Source organism: Oratosquilla oratoria, chromosome 25 (assembly GCF_046742065.1).
Source record: "Oratosquilla oratoria isolate Oo_2021 chromosome 25, ASM4674206v1, whole genome shotgun sequence".
Classification (NCBI taxonomy): domain Eukaryota; kingdom Metazoa; phylum Arthropoda; class Malacostraca; order Stomatopoda; family Squillidae; genus Oratosquilla; species Oratosquilla oratoria.
Genome location: NC_134801.1, coordinates 27,336,019 through 27,359,599, shown reverse-complemented (window position 1 = coordinate 27,359,599; position 23,581 = coordinate 27,336,019). Strand labels below are relative to the sequence as shown.

Sequence of the window (23,581 nt, the reverse complement as noted above, 5' to 3'; positions counted from 1 at the left end):
AAGAAATGTATATGTAAAAATACACAGTGAAGAAAAAAGAAAATATGAAAAAGACATAATAAACAAATGTAAAGATCAACCTAAATTATTCTACAGATATGTAAATGGTAAACTAAGAAATAAACAAGAAATAGTAAAACTACGTGAAGGGAACATAGACTATACAGAGGATATAGAAATGGCTAAAATTATGAACATCTCAAATCTGTATTCACAAAAGAAAACATACACAATTGGGATGAAGGAAGGGGAGAAAGACTCCCCCCATAAAATAAGTAATTGTCACACAGAAAAAAAAAAATAAGGGATCAAATAATGAACATAAATGTCAGAAAATCATAAACCCCAGACGGAATTGCAAACTGGATACTAAAAAAAAATGTATAGTTGAACTAAGGGACAAAATATATAAGATAATAGATTGCTCACTTGAAGAAGGAAAGGTATCGCATGACTAGAAAAATGCTAATATCGTGCCAATATATAAAGGGGGAGACAAGGAAGACCCAACAAACTATAGAACGGTCTCCCTTACAAGTACAATGGCCAAATTTTGTGAAAAAGTCATCAAAAGTAGATGGACAAAACAACTGGAGGAGAACAATATACTGTTTTAAACAAGGAAGATCATGTACCACAAATTTTATCTGTTTCTATTTAAGGTTACATATAATGCAAGAAAGGGACAGGTGGCCAGATTGTGCTTTCCTGGACTTACAAAAGGAGTTTGATAAAGTACCACACAAAAAACTATTAAGAAAAATCGAAACAACAGGAAGTATACACGGAAAATTATTTAAATGGATGGAAGATTTCTTCCATGGGAGAAAAATGAGAGTAGTGCTCAGAGATAAAAACTTTACTTGGGAAGAAATTATAAGTGGAGTCTCACAGGGTTCTGTATTGGCTCCGATGATGTTTGCTACATATGTACTCGTAAATAACATGGATGAAGGTTTAGACGGTTACATGAAATTCTTTGCAGATGACGCAAAACTACTAAAGAAAGTAAGTACGGAAAAAGATTGTGAATCACTACAGAGAGACCTGGACAAGGTCTGGGAATAGAGTCAAAAGTGAGAAGTGAACTTCAACATTAAGAACTGTAGTATAATGGAATTTGGAAAAAGTAAAAAAAAGAATATCAGGACAATATAAAATCGATGCAAAGGGGAAAAAAAAAAAAATCCGAAAAGGATCTGGGAGTAATTATCACCATACATTTCCCCAGACAAGCAGATAGAAAAAATAATAACAATCGGAAAAACCTTCAATTTACCAAGATCAATATAGGTGCCTTTTAATTACTTGGATGAGGTAATGGTAAAAAATAATACTAGTCACACTGATAAGACCAGGATTGGAGTACGCTGCGACACTATGGACACCCAGTACAAAAAAGAATATATGGAAAATAGAAAGAATCCAATTAGCAACGACAAAGATGGCACTGTAGCGATGCTACTGTGGTGAAGAGAAAGAGGTTTTGGTGAGTTTGTCTCCTTTATTGTAAGGTACGAGTGAACTGATTTTACATGCGGCCGTGGTGCGTAATTACATAATTGCACTGGGTTAGGTTAGGTCGGGTCAAGCAGGCTGGCACCGGCAGAAAAGCTTCAGGTCGTGGGCGACATCATGCGCGTTCCAGGCCACGTGATCATCGTAGTGTGTATAATATTCCCCTCTCAAAATTGCCTTGGCTTCAGAGGGCGTCCTGCATGTGAGAATTTGATGGGCTGAGGTCTGCCGGATTTAGGCGGTCGATGGAGACCCATTCTGGCCTGCCGGAGGTGGAGATGCGGAAGGTCTTGTTCTTATGTTCAAGGACAAGATGGGGGCAAGTGTAAGGACGTAAGGGCGGGTGAGTGGTGGAGTGTGAGCGTCCGTCCTCAGGAAAATGTGCGTCGAGGTGTGGAGGTATTTTGAGAGGTATTCCTTCACCTCCAGGTGATGTGTCGGCACACGTGGAGCGAATTTGCCGACAGTGCGTCGCAGCTGATGCAGGCTCTCGGGAGAATCTTGTGGAGGGAAGAATTCGGCGGGCACGACAAGAGTTTGGCCGAGGACCATCTCTGCTGGAGACACGTTGAGGTCGTCCTTGATGGCTGTCCGAAGGCCAAGGAGCACCCATGGTAGTTGGGGTAGCCAGGAGCCGTTGTTGCAACGTGTCATAAAAGATGCTTTGAGTGAGCAGCGGGTTCGCTCGACCATGCCGTTGGCTGCAGTGTTGTAGGAGGTAGTGTGGTGGACTGTGGTACCCAGGAGTTCAGCGAGGGAGTGCCACAGCCGCGACGTGTAGCAAGTTCCTCGGTCGGAGGTGACGTGTTCCGGGAGGCCAAATCTGGCAATCCATCCACTGAAGAGAGCTGTAGTGTAGTGCAGGATGAGGTGGTACTATCCTTTATGGGGATGGCCTCCAGCCAGTGGGTCGATCTATCACTGGTGGTGAAGAGGTAACGATGGCCTTCCGACGGGGGAAGTGGGCCGACGACGTCGACATGAATATGTGCGAAGCGTCGTCGGGGCTGATGGAAAGATCCGACGCCTGATTCAGTGTGGCGATGAATTTTGCTTTGCTGGCAGGGAATTCAGGATCTGGCCCACCCCTTTGCGTCCTTGGAGATGCTGTGCCAGATGAATTTCTGCTTCAGGAGCTCCGCAGTGACGCGCATTGAAGGGTGAGACAGGCCGTGTATTAAATTGAACACTTGACGTAAGAAGGCGGCTGGGGTGAGGGGTCGTAGGTCGCCGATACTGATATCGCAGAGGATGGTGTGGTTGTTGTGAAAAGGAACGTATTACCACTTAATGGATGGACCACTTTCATACCCATCAAAGACAATGCATGCTTTTCCATATCTAGTTGTGACATATCTGCGGTATTGGGCACAGATCTCATCAAATGTGTGACCTTTTTGCCATGGGAGGCGTTGAAGTAGTGCTCCACCATCTAAGAGATACTGTGGATCTGAAGACTGGACCTGATTGTACAGGGGAAGTCAGTTCCCATATTGCGTCTGCCAAAGCCGGTTTTTTTGCCTCTCGCGGTAGTCCGAAAGAATCAAAAAGTGCAGGTGGGTAACCACAAAGCTCATACTGGAAATGTTCTTGCTGATGCTGAGTTGAGGGTTCATTGGTAGATAGCACACACAGTCTCTGGAATAGGAGTTGTGGATCAGTCTCAACTGCTTCATCTTTGCTGAGCGAAACTTTTGACCCAAGTGTAATTGCCTGATCCTTTCTTTTAAAAGTGTACTCGTGGACATTTTCTCCAACCATTGAAGCTATGATTGCCTCTCCTATGGAGTTTGCTCTGTCCACATTCACCTTTTTGTCTCCAGTTACTCCACTTGAAATGTTGTGAATGAACAGTTTATGAAAACTGTTGGTTTTATCCAATTTCACATTGCTACATTTGGTATTTTTGAAGTATTTGGTATTTTGGTATTATATATATATATATATAAATATATATATGCATTATATATATATATATATATACATATATAGTATACATATATATATATATATATATATGTATATATGTGTATATATATATATATATATATATATGTATATATATATATATATATATATATATATATATATATGTATATATATATATATACATATATATATATATTTATATATATATATATATATATATATATATATATATATTAGTATACGTTACCCACTAGCGGACAAAAGTCAAATACCAAAACCCCGACATCGAGTTTTATCGACACATATTCTAAGAATATTCTCGACACCGTTTACACCATTCCGCAAGTTTTTTTTTATTTTTTTAATTCGAGAGAGAGGTTATTCATGCCCAATATCCAAGTTAAAAACCTTTGTTAGCAATTTGTTTGAGGTTCAGCCAAAAAATCAGCTAGATTGACTGTATTAAAGAGAAAAGGTTGCTTCTTATGGATTTCTGTTTACCGATATTTCAGTCCTTGTGAATCCGGCGCCACCGTCGTACTGGACATAGGTGAAAGCGGAATTGGTGGTTGTGGTGTACAGTGTAGACCACGAAATCGAGGACAAGTGAGCATAGAGGTATAACATAAAAGTTAGTAGATGAGGGGCTTTGGGTTTAGCAGCGATAAAGAACGAGTAGTAAGACATTACAGTATATATTAATCTACTTCGAGGGGTTGTTACAGCGTCTCCCAAGAGGGCTGTCGGGTGTGAAACCCCTTTGTAGGAGGTAAGGGGATGGAACAGCTGTGAACAAAGATCGAATAGTACTTCTGAGACGAGATTGATGAAAATGCTAAGTTTAGCACATTTCCCCATAAAATAATTATATATCAGTAAAAAGAATATCACAGAAACCAAGCGTTTCAACTGTTATCTAGCATATTTCTACTTGAGAAATCTGGTCCCCCTGCTTCTGAGGTGACGTCGACTGAAGAAAGTACAAAGAACAGATAAGTGGGCAGTGGAGAAAATTTGGCTGCGTACTAGGATTGCTATTCCACCTCGTTTGGCATGGAAAGGAATGGGGTAAACGGTAAATAAGGTCCTCATGGGTGAAGTGCATAGAGAGATGTACGAGTAGTTAGTTGGATTTGAATTACTAGACTAGAGGAAGAGGAGGTTTTCCGGTTAGAGCCAAGCTAGAGATTACTTCACGATAATTCTATTGTAGTAACGAGTGTATTAGTGCTTAGGTTCATTGGATACAATTATGGGCATAGGTTGCGTGTCAGGAGGGGCTGTTGGAGATAAAATCGTAGTCGCCGAGGGTTTCCCAGTGGGTTTGGTGACCGGGGAGTGTCGTCTGACTCGTCTCTTCGCATTGGACGATTCAGCTGGAAATATATTTGAGAAAATTTTGCCAGTCGGCAGTATTCCTCGCACTTTCCAATTTTCAAACCATAATTCTTCCAACTGGAGGATGTACAAAGACAGGTTCTCAAAAATTATTCATATATTTCTTTAATGTTCTGTTCTCAATAAAGTATCAGGAACAATGATTGTCTGGAACAATACTGTAATATGTAAACAATATATGTAAACTCACCAGGTATAATGATTGGAACATACTGCAAAAGTCTAATATATAAACAGTTATATTATGAACAATATGTAAAAACAAATATAGGCAATTGCAAATACGACACTAAATAGAATACACTGTATAGTAAATACAACAACGAAACAATGATCACAAGTACGCTCATAACTGCAACGATTAGTCCTCTCCCTAATCGGTAACTGAATTATTCATGTGAATATAGGTAAACTCTTCCAGTCCCCACCCAAACCCCACATTAAATCACACAAAAAATATATAAATAAATAAATAAGATAGCAAATACATAAAAATTACAAGCATCCTGTCTGCTCGCGGTTCGTTGTCCAAATTTCAACTCGTTTTTCATTTTTCCAGATAAATTGTTGAAATAGTAGTTATTCAATTTCTTCGTAGGACAACGCCCCTCCCACACACACACACAATGACCAAATATATCAAATCTTGCCTTGAATTCATTTATATTGTTGGTTTGGGATATATTTCCAACCAATTTATTCCACAAGTCTACAATTGTATACGGAAAGCTATACATCTGACGTGTTTTAAACAAGTCTGTTTTATCAGTTTTTTATGAACTCCTGTGCGTGAGCGCGCGCATGTGCGTGTATGTGTAAGGATGTGTTTACGTGTGTAGGTTTGTGTGTGTGTGTGTGTGTGTGTCATTCACGATGGTCTTTGATCACGTGTTGGACTCGTGATCGACAGCTGTTTCCCTCCCGGAAGAGAGCTCAGAGCTCATATATGACCGATCTATGGGTAATGTTGTGACCTTACACGCACATACTGTAGACGCCCAACTCCCCGCCCACGAGTTGGAGTAACAACTCGCAGCGCAGCGATACTGAAATTATTTCAGCCCTGGACGGGATTCGAACCAGGACCGTATGTATTTACCTAGTTGTATTCTATGGGAAAGTGAGGTATGCTCGTGGTGACCCGTCTTTGTATCTTGCAACATCTAGTTTGTTCTTAAATTCATGTATGGTGTTTGTTTGTGTGTGTGTGTGTGTGTGTGTGTGTATTCACTTGGTCTTTCACTTGGTCTTTTGGATCACGTGTTGGACTCGTGATCGACAGCTATTTCCCTCCTGGAAGAGAGCTCAGAGCTCGTAGGTCCGATCTATGGGTAATGCTATGACCTTGCACACACACACACCCCCAACTCCCCGCCCACGAGAGTTGTCCGTAGTGGCAGGCCAGAGCTCTAACCACAGCGCCATGAGAGGTGTGTGTGTGTGTGTGTGTGTGTGTGTGTGTGTGCGTGATTGCATGTGTTTGTATGTATGTAAAGAAGTCTTCATATTCGAACAAATTGAATATCGAAGGTTTTTCTGAAAAAAAAAATGTATTTCGTTTAACGAGCTCAAATTCGAACGAGCAGCGAGCAGAGTATTTCCTATTCATTGTGCATATTTTCAGTTTTCGTGTTTCAATATGGGTTTCAGGAAGGGATCAAAACCACTCATCAATCAATTAACAAATCGGTTATCGAACAGGTCTCCGGAATGGTTTATATTCGTTTTGTAAATAGATCCCTCTATGTATGTGTACATAATATATATATATATATATATATATATATATATATATATATATATATATATATATATATATGTGTGTGTGTGTGTGTGTGTGTGTGTGTGTGTGTGTGTGTGTGTGTGTGTGTGTGTGTGTGTGTGTGTGTGTGTGTGTGTGTGATTCACCATGGTCTTGGATCGACAGTTATTAACCTCCCGGATGAGAGCTCAGAACTCGTATGGCCGATCTATAGGTAAAACTGTCACCTTACACGCACACACACACACCTAACTCCCCGCCCACGAGAGTTAGAGTAACAACCCACAGCGTAGAGATACTGAAATTATTTTGGCCCTGGGCGGAATTCGAACCCGGACCGCCGTAGTGGCAGGCGAGAACCCTAACCACTGCGCCACGAAGTTGTGTGTGTGTGTGTGTGTGTGTGTGTGTGTGTGTGTGTGTGTGTGTGTGTGTGTGTGTGTGCGTGCGTGTGTGTGTGTGTGCAATCATTAAAGGCTTTTGGACTGAATAAATAATCATAAATATATGTGTATAACGAATAAATTAATACAGGAATAGAATGAAACGAGAGCTGACTAGAGTCTTGAGACTTTTCAATTTCACTTGTAAGGTATATCTTCTTATAACTTCCTAAATACCATCTCCAGGCACTGGAATTCACTCCTCAACTGGGATCTTAACATGCAGGTTCTCTTTTGTGCGCTTTGCAAAGCATTCAAACTCTGAATAATTCAGAAACTGTGCAAGGCATAAAGGTATATCCAGCTGGGATATTGATGGTAAGCGCTTTCTTGTTAATTGGCTCCTTACTTTCAGTCTACACAAAGACTTCAGTGACAGTGGACTACCTGAAAAATAAAAGATTATATTTATTATATTAGAACTTGAAATGCATATGTATATATATATATATATATATATATATATATATATATATATATATATATATATATATATATTATATATATATATATATATATATATATATATATATAATATTGCAAATAGAAACCCACAGTCGGAGTGAAAAAAAAAGAAAAAAAAAAATGGGAGAACTCTGACTTCTACATTCCGGCTACCAACTGCAGCCCTTTACAGGGCTTTCCTGAAAAGGGCTGCAATTAGCAGCCGAAAGGTATAAGTTAGATTTCTCTCTTTTTTCACTCCGACTGTGGGTTTTCTGTGTGATTCAATAATGTACTACTACAATTTCTCTCTAGGGAATATGTATTGGCACACACACACACACACACACACACACACACACACACACACACACACACACACACACACACACACACACACACACACATATATATATATATATATATATATATATATATATATATATATATATATATATATATATATATTTGCTGTCAATGATTTGCATATGATGCCATATGTAACATAACTGGGAGGAATATACAACAACAGCTTTATGAAATTTCTGAGGTTAGAACCTCGTTGAACCGTTAGCTACTTAGTAAAATATGTAAAAATTAAGTATACCAAGATATCCTGGCGTTAGCCAGAATGAAATGGAAAGTGTCACCTAATATGGAAAGGAGAAGTTGAGGTAGGCTGATGGTTTCCAATACCGAAGTGACGCCATGGCGAACAAGATAGATTATTAGTAGCAAGAGTAAACTAAAGACTACTATCTTGTATGGTGAGGTTAAAGGCCAACTGAGAAGGTTTTGTATTTCTTTGTTTCTTGTTATTTCATGTATGAATATATAACTTAGAAGTTAGAACACTAAAATTCACGGTTCTACTATTGATTTTATCCAAATAGCATGGTCTAAAAGTGCCTGATAGCAGACCAACTTTTCAATGTCGTAGTTATATTTTCCACCGCTAGGTACTGATGACGTAACAGCTGCTGTTTACATTCTTCAACATGGCCAGCACGCAATACGAAAGTGACTTCTCATCGAGTGAAGAATATTTATCGGATTTGGATGCCCTCTCGTGTTCCAATGTGGATGCGGTACAAGGATACATGTAACAAAATCTACAAAAGACTAAAAATGCATATTTTGATCAATTTACAGCAAAATGAGTCATCATAAATTGGTACTTTTATTTCTTTCAGGCTGTACAGGTATCTTGCTTATCGTAATTTAGTGGAGTGGTGTTGGCAACGACTGGGCAAAAGAAATCGCCTGCCCCTTCCTGTTTGTGCCAGAGGCCGAATTAGGAAAATATGGCCTGCGCCAGATGGACATTACACAGAATTTAAATACCCTTCAGCAATGAGTTTACTTAAGATTCTTGGAATTATATTCGGAGTACTATTTGTCCTTGGTATATGAAAAGAGTTCACTGTGTTGGACGATTAAACCTGCACCTTTGTTTCTGAATAATGTCAGACTTCTCTTGCTTTTCATACTTGGAACAGACTGGTTCAGGAACTTTCATAGCGGACTGAAGTTTGGCATCTCTTTCAGGTTTGAATGATGGATATTCAGAACGCAATATCAGTAATTCACAAAGTAAAATCTGTACATATTCTGTAAACACAAAATGGAGATTTATGGTTTGTACGTCTTATTGCTTAGTTTGTCATATTATCAGAACAATACAAATTGTTTAGGCAAGTATTAATTTTGGATTTATCACATTGCTCCAGTAGGAAGTCCTATGCAGTTTCACACTTTGGATGCAATATGTAGCACAATAATGCTTCATACATCCACCATATATTAGATCAAGCTTCTTCGCCATTTCAACACCATTTTTCCAGTTTTCTGCTTTTTACATGAATTCACATTAAAATGAAGGGCAGCAAGTAGTAATTTGAAAGTGGAAAATTAATCATGATAATTTTCAATCACCATGCATGTATTTCACCATTCTCAATATGAATTCAGCCCCCTTGTGCCTGAATTACCGTAGTGAAATTGCATCAAAAGATGTTTGAAGTTCCTTTCATTGTTTCGTTGAAAAAAGTACTGGGATTTGGGAACAAAGAAGCACACAACGTTGTGGTGCAATTCCAGTACTGGTGTTTGTTGACAAGGCGAGAGCTGACCGATACCCCTGAGAAGTGCTTTCTGCGTTACTATGAGCTCAAGCTCTTTGTGTGCTTTTGAACCTGAAAGCTAGGTGATAAGCAGGCTATGTGGTGCACGATTGCTGAGTAGATGTACATCTATGAAGCAAGTGCAAACCTAAAAACATGGTGCAGTATTGCCAGTAGCTACTATTCCCCGTCAACTAGTTTTACATGCCAGTTCCTTACCAAACGCTTTACTACATTTTGGATTATAATTTACAAGAAACGCCAGGTTCACACTGTCAAAGACTGTTAAATTCTATTACACTCTACTGGGGAGAGAACGAAAATTTGATCAAATATTTGACAGTGTTAACTGGGCTTATTACCTTCTTTCAGCAATTCCTTGTCGTCAACGTGCAGACATTTTGGATATACGAGTATTTCACCATGGCCTTCGTGCTTGTTGACAAGGCCAAGCTCCCGAGTGTACGTTTTTCAAAATGTTTCGAACAGTTTCGCTTTCAATCCAGGCTTCCATGACTCGTGCCGTCTGCACCAAATGATCCAGTCCTTTTTGCGAACAGAATCTTGCGAAAAAGAATGAAAATGTAGTCTATCCGCATCAGAAAGTTTCGTTGAATCATTGTTGCAATTTGCGACTACACAATAAACCATTTTCGAACTAAACACTTGATAAAAACTTGCTAACACACGAAATATGACAGATCACTGATCAAGTTGACAGCGCATTGCGGCATTTTATAGTGCACGCATATGGCATGCATCAGAATGTAAAAAACGAGATCGACGTCACAGCCGATAGAGCCTTACGAGAACAGCAGAAGATTGGCGAAGGAAAAGTTCGTCTGCTACCGATATTTTGATAGGCCTTTTTATCACAGTGCGTAATAATTGGGAGTTATTTTTGCATTATTTGATCAAAAAGTGACTAAACCATATATCTAGCAAATATTCACCATCTCTTTGAAAACCTCAGTTGACCTAAAGCTGAAAAACATCGTAACTGCTGTCCATAAAGCATACTCACCTTTTATTACACTCACATGAAACGGTTTGATTCAGTTTCCTTAAATATAATGTCATTGTGAATGAAGTTATAGATCATGCATCTCAAGACATACACTCAAACTGTACTACTATTTTGGAGACAAGTTAAAGCACAGGGAAAGAACCTCATTCTAATTCTTTGAATCTGATCTTCTGTACAATATAATGTTAACATCTAGCTGTGCAAATTAAAAATGTATATGACTCTAAACCACATTAAATCATTAACAATGTGTTGCCAATAAAAAATTTATCGTTCAAGAAGTAATCAGTTACCTATTCGTAATAAAAGAGCTTCTCTGGCTGGTGAATCTTCAATCAGAACTTCAGATGATAAAGCTCCATTTAGATCCACTTGTCTTAAGTTTCCTCCACATTCATGATACAAATTAATAAATTCGGGAAAGTTTCTGAAAAAGTTAAGAATACGTTATCATTCATCGTCATAAACTATGTATAGACCATACTTCCTAACATATTTCAAACTGTGTGTGTGTGTGTGTGTGTGTGTGTGTGTGTGTGTGTGTGTGTGTGTATTTACCTAGTTGTATTTTACGGGAAGGGTAGCTATGCTCGTGTACCGTCTTCATATCTCATCTTATCTAGACTTTTTAAATTCATGTATTGTTTTTGCACACACCACTTTCTCGTCTAATTTGTTCCAAATGTCTATTACTCTGTGGGGAAAGCTATTCTTTTTCTGGTCTCTTCTATAACTGTCTTTTTTGTATTTCTACTATCCCATTTTATTAGATCCTCTCTATTAATATTTTCTATGCCTTTCATGATTCTATAAATAGTTATCAAGTCTCCTCTCTCTCTTCTTTGCTCTAATGTCTGTAGCTCAAATTTTGCTAGTCTCTCCATATGATAGGTATGAGAGTATTGGTGCCAATTTTGTAATTGCTCTTTGTATTCTTTCAAGTTTTGTTATACATTTTTTGTACTTGGTGACCACGTCGTCGCTGCATATTCCAATCTTGGTCTTATCAAAGTGACTAGTATTTTCTTTACCATTTCTTCGTCCAGGTATGTAAATGCCACTTTGATTGTTCTTATTAAATTATAAGTTTCTCCAAAAACTTTGTTTATATGTTTCTCAGTGTGTGTGTCTGTATGTATTTACCTAGTTGAATTTTACGGGAAGGGGAGCTACGCTCGTGGTGTCCCGCCTTTGTATCTCGCAGTGTCTAGTTTGCTCTTAAACTCATGAATGGTTTTTGCGCACACTACTTTTTCGTCCAGTTTGTTCCAAGTGTCCACCACTCTATGTGGAAAACTGTTTTTCTTCAGATCTCTTCTATAACTATGTCTTTTTTTTTCTTTCCATGTACGCTTGTGATTCTCTTGTCCCAGTTTAACAAGTCCTCCCTATCGAGTATTTCTGTGCCCTTCATGATTCTGTAGATGGTCAGTAGGTCGCCTCTCTCTCTTCTTTGCTCCAGAGTCGGTAACTCCAGTTTAGCCATTCTCTCCTCATATGATAAGTTTGCAAGAGCAGAGGCCATTTTTATGGCTCCTCTCTGGATTCTTTCTATTTTCTTTATATTCTTTTTGGTACTGGGTGACCACAATGTCGCCGCATATTCTAGTCTAGGCCTTATCAGTGTGACTAATATTTTTTTTTAAATAATTTCTTCATCCAAATATGTAAATGCCACTTTTATTGATCTTAGCAAGTTATAGGATTCTCCAACAATTTTGTTTATCTGTTTGTCATAGGACAAGTAGTTTGAGATAATTACACCAATTTTTTTTTATCCCACTTTCTTTACCTCCTTAGTTACAATCTTATATTGTCCTGATATTCTATTTTTATTTTTTCTAAACTCCATTATGCTACACTTCCCATTTCTGACTCCAGTTCCACATCTTATTCAGGTCTTCCTGTAGTGATTCGCAATCCGTTTCAGTTTTTACTTTCCTTCACATTTAGCGTCGTCTGCAAAGAAGCTCATATAACATTGCACATCATCATCCATGTCATTCACATAAATGCAAACATTATTGGAGCCAGTACAGATCCTTACGGAACTCCACTGATCACCTCTTTCCAACCTGAAGATCTTTCTCTGAGTAATATTCTCATCTTTCTACCAATCAGGAAGTCCTCCATCCATTTTAGTAGGTTCCCTTGTATCCCTCCTATATGTTCCAGTTATTTTAATAATTTGTGTGTGGTACTTTGTCGAAAGCTTTTTGTAAGTCTCGAAGGCACAATCAGCCCATCCATCCCTTTCTTGCACTATGTCTATTAATCTTGAGTAAAAACCTATTAAGTTTGTATTACATGATCTTCCTTGTCTGAACCCAAATTGTCTTGGGTTTATTATGTTATTTTCTTCCAGGTGTTTAACCCATCTGTTCTTGATAATTTTCTCACAAATTTTGACTATAGTGCTTGTTAGTGAGACCGGTCTATAATTAGTTGGTTCTTCCTTGTTTCCTCCTTTATATATTGGTACAATGTTAGCATTTTCCCAGTCTTTTGGTATTTTTCCTTCTTTAAGTGAGCAACTTATTATGTTATACATTTTGTCCATTAGTTCTTCTTTGCATTCTTTTAGAATCCAATTTACAATTCCGTTCGGGTCATGCGATTTCCTGACATCAAGGTTTGATAGTTGTTCCATTATTTCTTTTTGCGTTATTATTATCTCGCTCATGGGGGGAGATCGCACTTCATTTCCTCCGTCCCAATATTGTGCCTTCTCTCTAGTGAAAACAGACTTGAAGTGATTATTCATGACTTTGGCCATTTCTAAATCTTCTGTGTATTCTACATTTCCTTGGCGGAGTTTTACCATTTATTGTTTATTTTTAAGTTTATCGTTCACGTATCGATAGAATAGTTTTGGTTGCTCTTTGCATTTATCTATAATGTCTTTTTCATAGTTCCTTTGTTCCTCTCTTCGGACTTTTACATACTCATTTCTATAGTTTATATATACTTGCCATTTTCCAGATTTTTTATATTTTCTCCATTTTTTCCAAGCTTTATTCCTTCTGTCTTTTGCATCACTGCATCTTCCATTGAACCAGAATTTAATGTACACTCTCTCTAGCTTTTGTCTTGGTACGTGCCTATTCACCCCTTCATTGTAATTTTCCATCAACATTACCCATTTCTCTTCCACTTTTGTCTCTTCCATGTAAATTTTTTTCCCAATTTGCATTCTGAAGGAATTTCTTTAGTTTTCCGAAGTCTGTTTTGCTGTACGTCAACCTTCCTTTCCCTTGCTTTTCATTTCTCTCCGTGTATATTTCTTCCTTTAGCTCAGTCTCAATAAGTATATGGTCCCTCTTTCCAACTGGTGTCTTATATTGGATTTTATCCACAATTTCAGGTTCTGTTGTAAATATTAAATCTAGTCTCGACGGCTCCTCATTATTTTTGTATCTGGTGTTTTCACTGACCCACTGTGTCATTCCATGGTCATATCCAGTAATACATTACTCCACAAGTCTTCTCTGCCTTTCACTGTCATGTCCTTCCAACAAATTTCTCTACAGTTAAAGTCCCCCATAATTACCAGGTTACTTCCGCCCATTAGTATCTCATTTAATGAATGCCTTGTATCTTCTAGCATTTTCATATGCTCGTTCTCCTTCCAAGCGTTCGTTTTTCGGGGCACATAAGTCACCACAAACTTTCTACTTTTCATGTCTTTGTCTTCGACTTTTATCATGATCATTTCTACATTACCTTTCCCCTCTGCAATTTTTGTCACATTCAAGTTTTTCTTGGCCAAGAACATGATTCCTCCTCCTTGTTTCTTGTCTCTGTTTTTAATCCAGCTATTGCATAATCCTTGTCCAACATTGATGGGTGGTATTGCACCCCTTAATTTAGTCTCCACAATTTCCATTATGTCTGGTTTTTCTTCTAACATGTAATCATTAAGTTCATTCAGTCCTGAAATTAATCCGTTGATATTAGTATGGGCCTTTTTTTTTTCTTTTTTTTTTTTCCTTTTTTTTCCCGTCCATTCTGATGTACCATTTTCTCAGTCTCATGTCGATTACTCTCCAATACAATTCCTTGCTTTCGGTCTCCGTTCTCTTTGCGTTTTTTGTTTTGTTTTTTTGTTTTTTCTTAGTTTCATCTTTTAGTGTCTTCTCTTTTTCTGATTCCTCAATACTCATTTTCTCTTTTTATCCGTATCTTATTGTAAAGTTCACTCTTTGCCAACTTATCTACTTTTTCAAATGTGTCTTCTACTACCATTTGTGATCTTAGTTTTATCTCTAGTGTGTGTGTGTGTGTGTGTGTGTGTGTGTGTGTGTGTATGTGTGTGCGTGCGTGTGTGCATGTATTTGTATGTGTTTGTGTGTGTGTGTGTGTATATTCGCATAACGATGTGATGCGTCTTGTGTGGTAGCTATAAGCTAGTGTAAGTTACTTGCTTCGCAAGCTCTCTCGCTTTCAGTTGCTACCGCTGGCTAGCCCTTGTGCGAACGGGGAGTAGAGTAAGTCTCCTCCTGACAGTACAAAGCCTCTCCATCGTCAAGACCTCTGCTCTGCCTCTATCGGTCACACACGGTAACTGGGTGCCTTGCGGCCCCAAGCTAAACCAGCAGAGGATATCGGAGCAGCAGGGGGGCCCTAGAAGTAATGACCGAAAACCCACCGACGTGTAGATACGTCCTAGTTCACTACTAACCCCTACCCAACTGCTTTGTGGTTTACCTTTAGTTGGGATAATGCTACAGGGAGCAGACCTTGGAAGGCTTAGGGTGTTTCCCCGAGGATAAAGCATGTCTTGTGGATAGGCATTGAGGCGAGGGTCAGGATAGTTTCTTCCATAGGTCTTTGGTAATCCTCTGCAACAGGTACATCTTGGCAGGTTGTCGTGGATCTACCTTCCCACGTGTCATTGGATGGCCCTGTCAAGATTTTTAGCCTTTGCCCAGCCCAAGCAACTGTCTCACACTAAACATCTCACCTGGGAATGCATCATTTCTTCCTGAACTCATCAATTTTTCACACCAAACAATCAGCCTTAAAGTTTCACGGCGATGGGGCAGGGCGGTAGGGGTAAGTTTGCGTTAGACTGGAAGCCTCTAGCCTGAGTACTGCACGTTGGGCGGCACATGCTGTATAGTCGCTGACGGGTGGGCTGGAGTAGTGCTCGATTTCGGCAGCTCCATGCGTGACTGCGCTGGCCTTTATAGGATGCCCCGTAGCTCACCCTAGTTAAAGAAAGGGCCTAGAAAAGATAGCCTAAAAATTGTCTACTCCAACATATCTCTGGCTGGCAAGCCGCGGTCAGTCGGACAACGTTAAATTCGGTTGTAAAATAAAACAAACACAAATTGAATTTGAAACTAGCATCATGAAACATTAGAACTCTCCAGGACCAAACCAAAGAAACAGTCACAAGACCTCCCCGCAGAACAGCTCTGATTGCTAATGAGCATAGTAGATACGATATGAACATTACTGCTGTGAGACCCGTCTTCCAGACGAGGATTTCCTAACAGAAGCAGCAGAGGGTTACACGTTTTTCTGGAGAGGCTTAGCGAAAGACGCACCAAGAATTCACGGAATGGGATTTGCAATCAAAAACAAACTTCTAGCCAGTATGCCTGAAGGTCCAACTGGTATCAACGGACGACTAATGGCTTGACGCATTCCCCTCGTCAAAAACAGATACTTGACCCTGATGAGTCCATATGCACCTACATTAACCACTGATGAAGCCACTAAAGACACATTCTACAGACAGTGCTCTTGATGCCACTCTTTAAAACATCAGCAAATCAGATAAGGTGGTGATTATAGGTGACTTCAATGCACGCGTTGGAGGAAATTGGGAAGATCCAACCCAAAGGGTTTCATTCATCTCTACAGAACAAAAAATAGAGAAAGAATAGGCCCAATTAAAAACGATGAAAATGTCATGATAGAATCGGAGGAAAAAATGAGTGATGAGTTTAACAATTATTTTCTCTCGGTCTTTACTATTGAGAGGTTAGATGAAGTACCTGACTGCGATCCGATTTTCAGTGGGGATGAAGAAAGTAGACTATCTAATATCAGCATTAGTAAAGTAGAAGTAGTCAAGCAGATTGAAAGACTTAAAGCTACAAAATCCCCGGGTCCAGACGAATTTTTTCCGAGAATGCTAAAGGAGTGTAAATTTGAAATCTGCGACCAGTTAACTGAAATATTTAATAAATCAGTAGACACTGGTTTTGTGCCTACTGCTTGGAGGCAAGCAAATGTTGTTCCTGTTTTTAAGAAGGGAGATAGATCGTCTATATGCAACTACAGGCCAATCAGTTTGACATCGGTTATAGGTAAAATGCTTGAATCAATAATAGTAAATAGACTCAGAGGACATAATTTAATTCGTGACACACAGTATGGTTTCTCCAAGGGTAAGTCATGTGTGACTAATCTTCTATCCTTTTACAGTAAAGTATATAAGGCGTCAGATAACAATGATAATTACGATGTTATTTACCTTGACTTTAGCAAAGCGTTCGACAAGGTGCCACACCAGAGACGACTAACTAAAATCAAAGCCCATGGCATATGAGGAAAAGTGTTAGAATGGATCAGAGCTTGGATCAGTAACAGAAAACATCGGGTCACCATAAATGGAGTAAAATCCAGGTGGGGCAATGTTACTAGTGGGGTTCCCCAGGCCTCGGTTTTGGGTCCTTTTGTTCATTATGTACATAAACGACTTAGACGATGGGATAAATAGTGATGTTAGTAAGCTTGCGGACGATACTAAAATAGGACGCCTAATTAGGTCAGGAGACGACGCAGAGATTCTGCAGGATGATCTTAACAAATTGTTCACATGGTCGGTGAAATGGCAAATGAACTTCAGTATCTCTAAGTGTAGCGTGTTAAACCCCAAAAATAAATACAGCTTAGATAACACGCTTTTAGAGAAAACTGAGTGCGAGAGCGACTTGGAAGTTCTAGTGAGTCCAGACCTTAAACCCAGGAAACAGTGCATTAGCGCCAGGAATAAAGCTAACAGAGCATTAGGTTGTCAAGGCACAGGCAAGATCAACGGCCTCAGACTCCTTTCACTTTGTGCTGAGCATGAAGTTGGTATTACCAACACCATGTTCCAGCAGAAAAACCAGTTCAAAAACACATGGAAACATCCAAGATCAGGTCACTGGCACATGCTTGATTACATTATACCCAGAGGACCCTGACGATGAATGGCGCAAACTTTGCTCCATCATGCTTAAAATTGCGGAAGTGAGCGTCGGCATAAAAGATGCTCACATCCCGACTGGCTTTTGACACAGTGCCCCGGGAGCTTTTCTGGAAAACCCTCCTGAAATACGGAGTACCAGAGAAGTTCATCAAGATAATCCAGCTGTTTCACTTTGGCATGGAAGCGAAAGTTAGTATTAGCGGCAGAGAATCAACACCTTTTCCTGTAGAAGTTGGGGTAAAGCAGGGGAACGTCTTGGCCCCAGTGCTTTTCAACCTCTTCACATTCGTAGCAATGAATCTCCTGCAGACTACGCTCAGAGAGGACGACGGAGTTAAAAGAGAATGCCGACTGGACGGGAGTCTATTTAACATCCAAAGACTCCAAGCACACACCAAAACAACCACACAACAGGTATTGAACTCAGTAAGCAGATGATGCCGCCCTTGTAGTTCACACAGCTGACTCCATGCAACGCATGTTTGATTCGTTATCCTCCATCTATCAAGCGTTTGGACTCCAAATAAACACAAGCAAAACTGAAATTATAATCCAGTGATCCAATCAAAACCAAAATATACCCTCCTTTAATATCAATGGAGCTGAGTTTAAGACTGTGCCCTTTTTTTAAGTACCTTGGCAGCATTGTTTCTTCTACCACCAAAATTGACAATGATATCATCGACAAAATTAACAAAGTATCACATTCTTTTGGCACACTAATTGTAAGAGGCCGGTAGATAGAGGTAGACTTTTAAGTAGATAGAGGGGTAGGTGAAAAGATATGCAAATTTTATCACTTGGATGTTTTGAAACGATGGCCGATAGGAAGTGCAGAGTTGCATATTATAGGAAGTGCAGAGTTGCAAATTCTCGCTTACCGCCTAAAGTTTGTAAACACAAGCTAGGGTATCAATAAAAGTGATGTTGTGACGAAATGTAAACATACAAGCCACGCTCAGCTTGCGACAGATTGCTTGCGTAAACAGTATTGTTTGAGACAGTATAACAGTCTTTCTGATTGGAGAAAAGGGTGGAGGAGGAGAAAAATTATTGGTGCATGGAGGTAAAGTCACGCCCTTAAAGGGTAGCACTTATTTGTAACGTTCAAAGTTATTGGATGAATTGAATAGTGACGCCGAAGCAGACTTGGCTTGGTGTGTGTAAGAGGATCCCAGGGGGAATCCTCTGGTGTCCTAAGACCTTACGTTGTACCAGAATTCGTGAAGAAAATGAAGAAAAGTTTAAGTTCAATTTAATTCACCTTCGTTACTGAGTAATGGAACTTGACTAGATACATACGTTACGAAAGAGGCATGGGGCCTACAGATGAGTGACTTACAATACTAAAAGGATAAAAAGAAAGTGAAGAAAGTTGTAGTGAATGAAGAATTACTATATCACAGAAGGGAACTGAAAGTGTTGGTAGCAGCGGAAATAACACTAAGGTCCAAAGTTTTTAACAACAAACACCTGAAATTAACAACCAAAATCCAGGTTTATGAATCAGTATGCATTTCCACATTGCTGTATGGTACTGAGACTTGGACCACTTACCAACGTCACCTAGTACAACTGGAGCACTTTAATATCTCATGGCTCCCAAAGATCCTTGGCCTCACATGGAAAGATCGAGTGCCACACCCAGATCCTTGAATGTACAAAAAATGTAAGCATTGAGGCCATGGTTGCAAAACGGCAGCTTAACTGGCTTGAACATGTTATCCACGTATCAGAGGAACGACTGCCAAGAAAAATACTCTATGGACAATTACAAAACAGCCACCGAAGACCTGGTGGCCCTAAAAAGAGGTATAAGGATCACATAAAATCGACGTTAAAGAAATGCCTGATAACACCCTCCAACCTTGAGGCCCTTGCAAATAACCGCACCACCTTGGACCGCACAAATCAACGTGCACTAAAAAGACAACGGTGACATGCCAATAGAGAAGCCCTTGCTCCACCAAACCGCCAGTGGATATGTCTAATGTGTGGGAACATATGCAGCTCAAGAATTGGACTAGTAAGCCATAAGAACACTCACAGACGACGTGGGCTACAACAACCCTAACGCCTCATCCTTCATCGCATCATCCTAGTAAGAAATGAAAGTCGTCATCGACTACGATGGACTGCAATAATGTGACGTTCTAAAGCGTGAGTGGTGTATGTGCGTATATTCAATTGCATTTACATAATTGCAAGCGAGAAAGCAGGGGATAGGTGTGAGTGAATTTTTGTGTATGGATGGTATTTTGGCGCAGTCTGAAGGTATTTCTTCCTGTCTTCTCTATTTTTCGTGTGAGGGGATGTATTGTGTCTTGCTGCATTGTTTCTGATCCTGGTAGTGGGCAGTAAATACGGATGATCCTTCATCCACGAGGAACTAAAATGAGAGGGAACAAATGGGTGGTGGATGGGAGTGGAATGGATGGGAGCGGGTGCGTGCCTTGGCTGACTACCTCACTTATAAGGAGAAGAGGCCCTTGGTATACAGTCAGATACATAATTATAATGTACGGTAAAGGAGTTAAACTTGCTGTTTCTTTTTTCAACTATTATACCTTCTTGTTTCAGATTGGACAATATCAACTTCTAAGATAGTCCAAGACTGTATGGATCTATCTGGAAAAATGTTTCTTAACTTCCTAAAGACTTTTCTTTCGGTCTGTTCTCATGACCTCGTGACTCTCTCCTGTCCTAGATCATCTCTGTCAATTTTATATTTTCCTTTTAATGACCTGACCACTACAATCAAGTCGAGTCTATCAATTCCTTCTTTCAGTGATGGGTCCAGTGTTTTAATCGTTCTTCATGCATCTCATCTGATCTATTGTTTACATGCTTCGCGTTATGCACTGCATATTCCACCCCAGGGCGTATCAGGTAATCTATATATACATTTTGTTTTTTTTTACCATCATCTCATTGTTCATGTGAAATATGTTTCGTCCTCTATTTTGGTGATATGTTGGTGACCAACATTCTCATATTCTTCTCTCTTTCTTCCTTTCTTTTCCCTCTTTTTTTTTTTTCTCTCTTTCTCTCCTTAACTGAGTAATTCACTGATGGTCTTTTTGAGCTTTTAGCCATTTCCAATAGTTTTCATTTTTGGCATTGAGTTTAATTTCCACGTTCGACTCCATGTATATATACTGGCTATATCTTGTAACAATTTGCAATCTTCCTCGTCTTCATTTCTCGTTTTATCTAGACTATTGTGTGTGTGTGTGTGTAAATAGTTAAGTTTGTTTTTGTTTCCATTTTGTTTCAAGTAACCAGTAGAACACTGATATACATATACTATCTGTAATTATGTACCGAGTACCGACAATAGAATAAAAGTGATGAATAATAGAGAGATTCTGAATACATATTGAGGTTGAGTATGCAAAAAAAAAAAAAAAAAAATAAGAAACAGATAACATTTATCATGGGACAAAATTTTTGTTGACTAACGTAACCAGCTCATTAGAGTAATCATATCCTAATGGACAATATTGTGCTACGACCACTCACCTTGCATATTTCAATACTGTATGAGGTATGGAGAGTCGAGCAATAACTTTAGATTCTGGTGTCCTTGGCAGTTTCTTTAAGTCGGCACATGCCCCTCCACGCAACATTACAAGGAAACTTGAGAAATGAGCATACACGACAGCGTGTTGCAAGGGCCAGCCAGGTATGCAAGTCTTCAGATGTTCCAGAGGTTCAGTGTCTGCTCCGTATTCTAATAATATCTGAAAAGTTATATAAGTACTTTAAATGTTCATGTTTTGGTTTTGCTACAGTGTAATAACATCTAATGAATTATCTAGGATAATTTTACCATTGAAAGTTTGATTTTCATTAAAAAAAAAATTACGTGAAGATCAAGGAAAAAATCTTTATATCGTAAACCCGCAAAATATATCCATTTATGGGTAATATACTTAAAAAGAATATGAATTACTGAATGTAAAGGTAACATAGGCTGAGACTACTACTACTAGCTTACCTCTACTCCCTCTACAAAGCCATCTCTAACAGCAATGAGAAGTGGTGACGTTCTATTCTTACTGCTTCCCTCTGGGTTGGCACCTGCATCAAGAAGGGCCTGACAAACGAAGTAAGTTTGTTACAAAAAAGATCGCTCTTTCACATTCATACTAAACTTAAGCTAGCATGCAAAAATCAATCAATCAATAAATGAATAAATACAATCTCTTTCCCATGCATCGAGAGGCTTCAATATTCTAACAACTTGTAAAGACAGCAATCACAGCTTATGTAGCTATGGGAGATCATAAATAGTTTCCTTGGGAATGCATCCAACAGCCTTACTAGCACCATGATAACACTTATGCCACTGACATTGTTGTGGGTAAGGTGCAATTAGTGTTTTGGGTTACATTTATGATACCACAAAAAAAAAATATTATCAACTTGACTAATGGTGACATGACAAAAGGATGAAAAGTATACTGATCTAAAAATAGCATTAGCACAAAGATGTTAAACTACAATATTAGCACGCACTGATCACATGAATATTGATCAGGGATGACTTGTCACCGGGAAGACAAGTTGTAGGCAAGACAAGGTTGTGGGCAAGGCATTGGCTTGTTGAACACAAAAGTGGCTTTTCAGTACATGAATGAAGATATAATGATAGCCTATTCCACCCTAGATTGGCATATGCAGCGGTATTACGATCCCCACACATTTCGTAGTTTTTTTTTTTTTTTTTTTTTGGGGGGGGGGGTATTTGTTTTCCTGGTGGGGCTCGTCCATAGACAAACTTTCAGTTGGACCTCGATAGCATACAACATATAATGTTGAGTAATAATGTATGACATATTAGTAAAAAGAATAAAAAATGCAAGCATAATTTCTGGTGTAATCAGCTATGGTTGACATTAATCAATCAAACGTTAGATCTAAATACTATAAGCAATTTGTAATGAGACCAATAACAAACTACATATAATGAACTATTCTACTTACCGAATGCGGTCTTAGCTAAATTAGTTATTAAAAACGAGTTTCTGTTGAATTACAGTCTATGGAATCTTTAGGCTTTTTTTTTTTCCAGCACGAGGTGATATCTGGGGAGACAGTCTTATGTAGAATCACGTGCCCAACAACCCTCACCCAATCCCCAACCCCACCCCTACCCCCAACCCCCCCTCATGTCTATGCCACTGTTCAAGCCGTGCAGATAAATTGCAAGAGGAAAGACTAAAAGCACTGCCATTATTAAAGGAACGAAGAGAAAGGAAATTTTATTGTGGTACTCAGGTCACTGAAGGGGTTGGTCGGAGACAGAGGCATCACGAAATCATGGAAACACATTGAAAATAAAAAATTCTGCAGGATATTAAGAAATACACTTTTCCGTACAGATCCAACACCTGTAATAGCTTAGATGATGTAGCTCAAGTTGGAACCGTAAATGAATTTGAAGAATAGGAGATAGAACATCACAAGCACAGTTCCTTTATTGTATACAGCACTATCAGCCCGTTGCCTCGGTCTCTTGCACGAGACCGGAAACTGGTCGCGGTCACTAATTCAACCCATGAGTCATTCAGTAAATAAACTTTGCGGCTCTGTCTAGAAGGAATGAGTGTATGACAGTGCAGAAGGGGTTATGCCTCGTGTGTGGTGATTGCATCTGGAGCAGTTGTAGTCTGTTGTCAGGCAGATTCTGCTTTGATACTGTGTTAATGCGGGGTGATGAACCTG

The 23,581-nt window shown here is 39.2% G+C and overlaps 1 protein-coding gene across 3 annotated transcripts in view; it reads right to left on the bottom strand.

Moving 5' to 3' along the window:
- Positions 1-6,651: 6,651 nt before the first annotated feature.
- The window catches only part of LOC143038878 (ankyrin repeat and SOCS box protein 12-like), a 27,917-nt gene continuing 10,987 nt past the window's right edge, over positions 6,652-23,581 (bottom strand). For 2 of the 3 annotated variants that reach the window (XM_076208543.1, XM_076208544.1), the window contains exons 4-7: positions 21,852-21,950; positions 21,374-21,594; positions 10,938-11,071; positions 6,652-7,437 (exon numbers count right to left, since the gene is read on the bottom strand). In XM_076208543.1, coding sequence (XP_076064658.1) covers positions 7,247-7,437; positions 10,938-11,071; positions 21,374-21,594; positions 21,852-21,950 — 645 coding nt within the window. In that variant the 3' untranslated portion in view covers positions 6,652-7,246. Of the gene's footprint in view, positions 7,438-10,937; positions 11,072-15,603; positions 15,855-21,373; positions 21,595-21,851; positions 21,951-23,581 lie in introns of those variants that run through there. The other variant, XM_076208545.1, reaches the window with a different exon arrangement.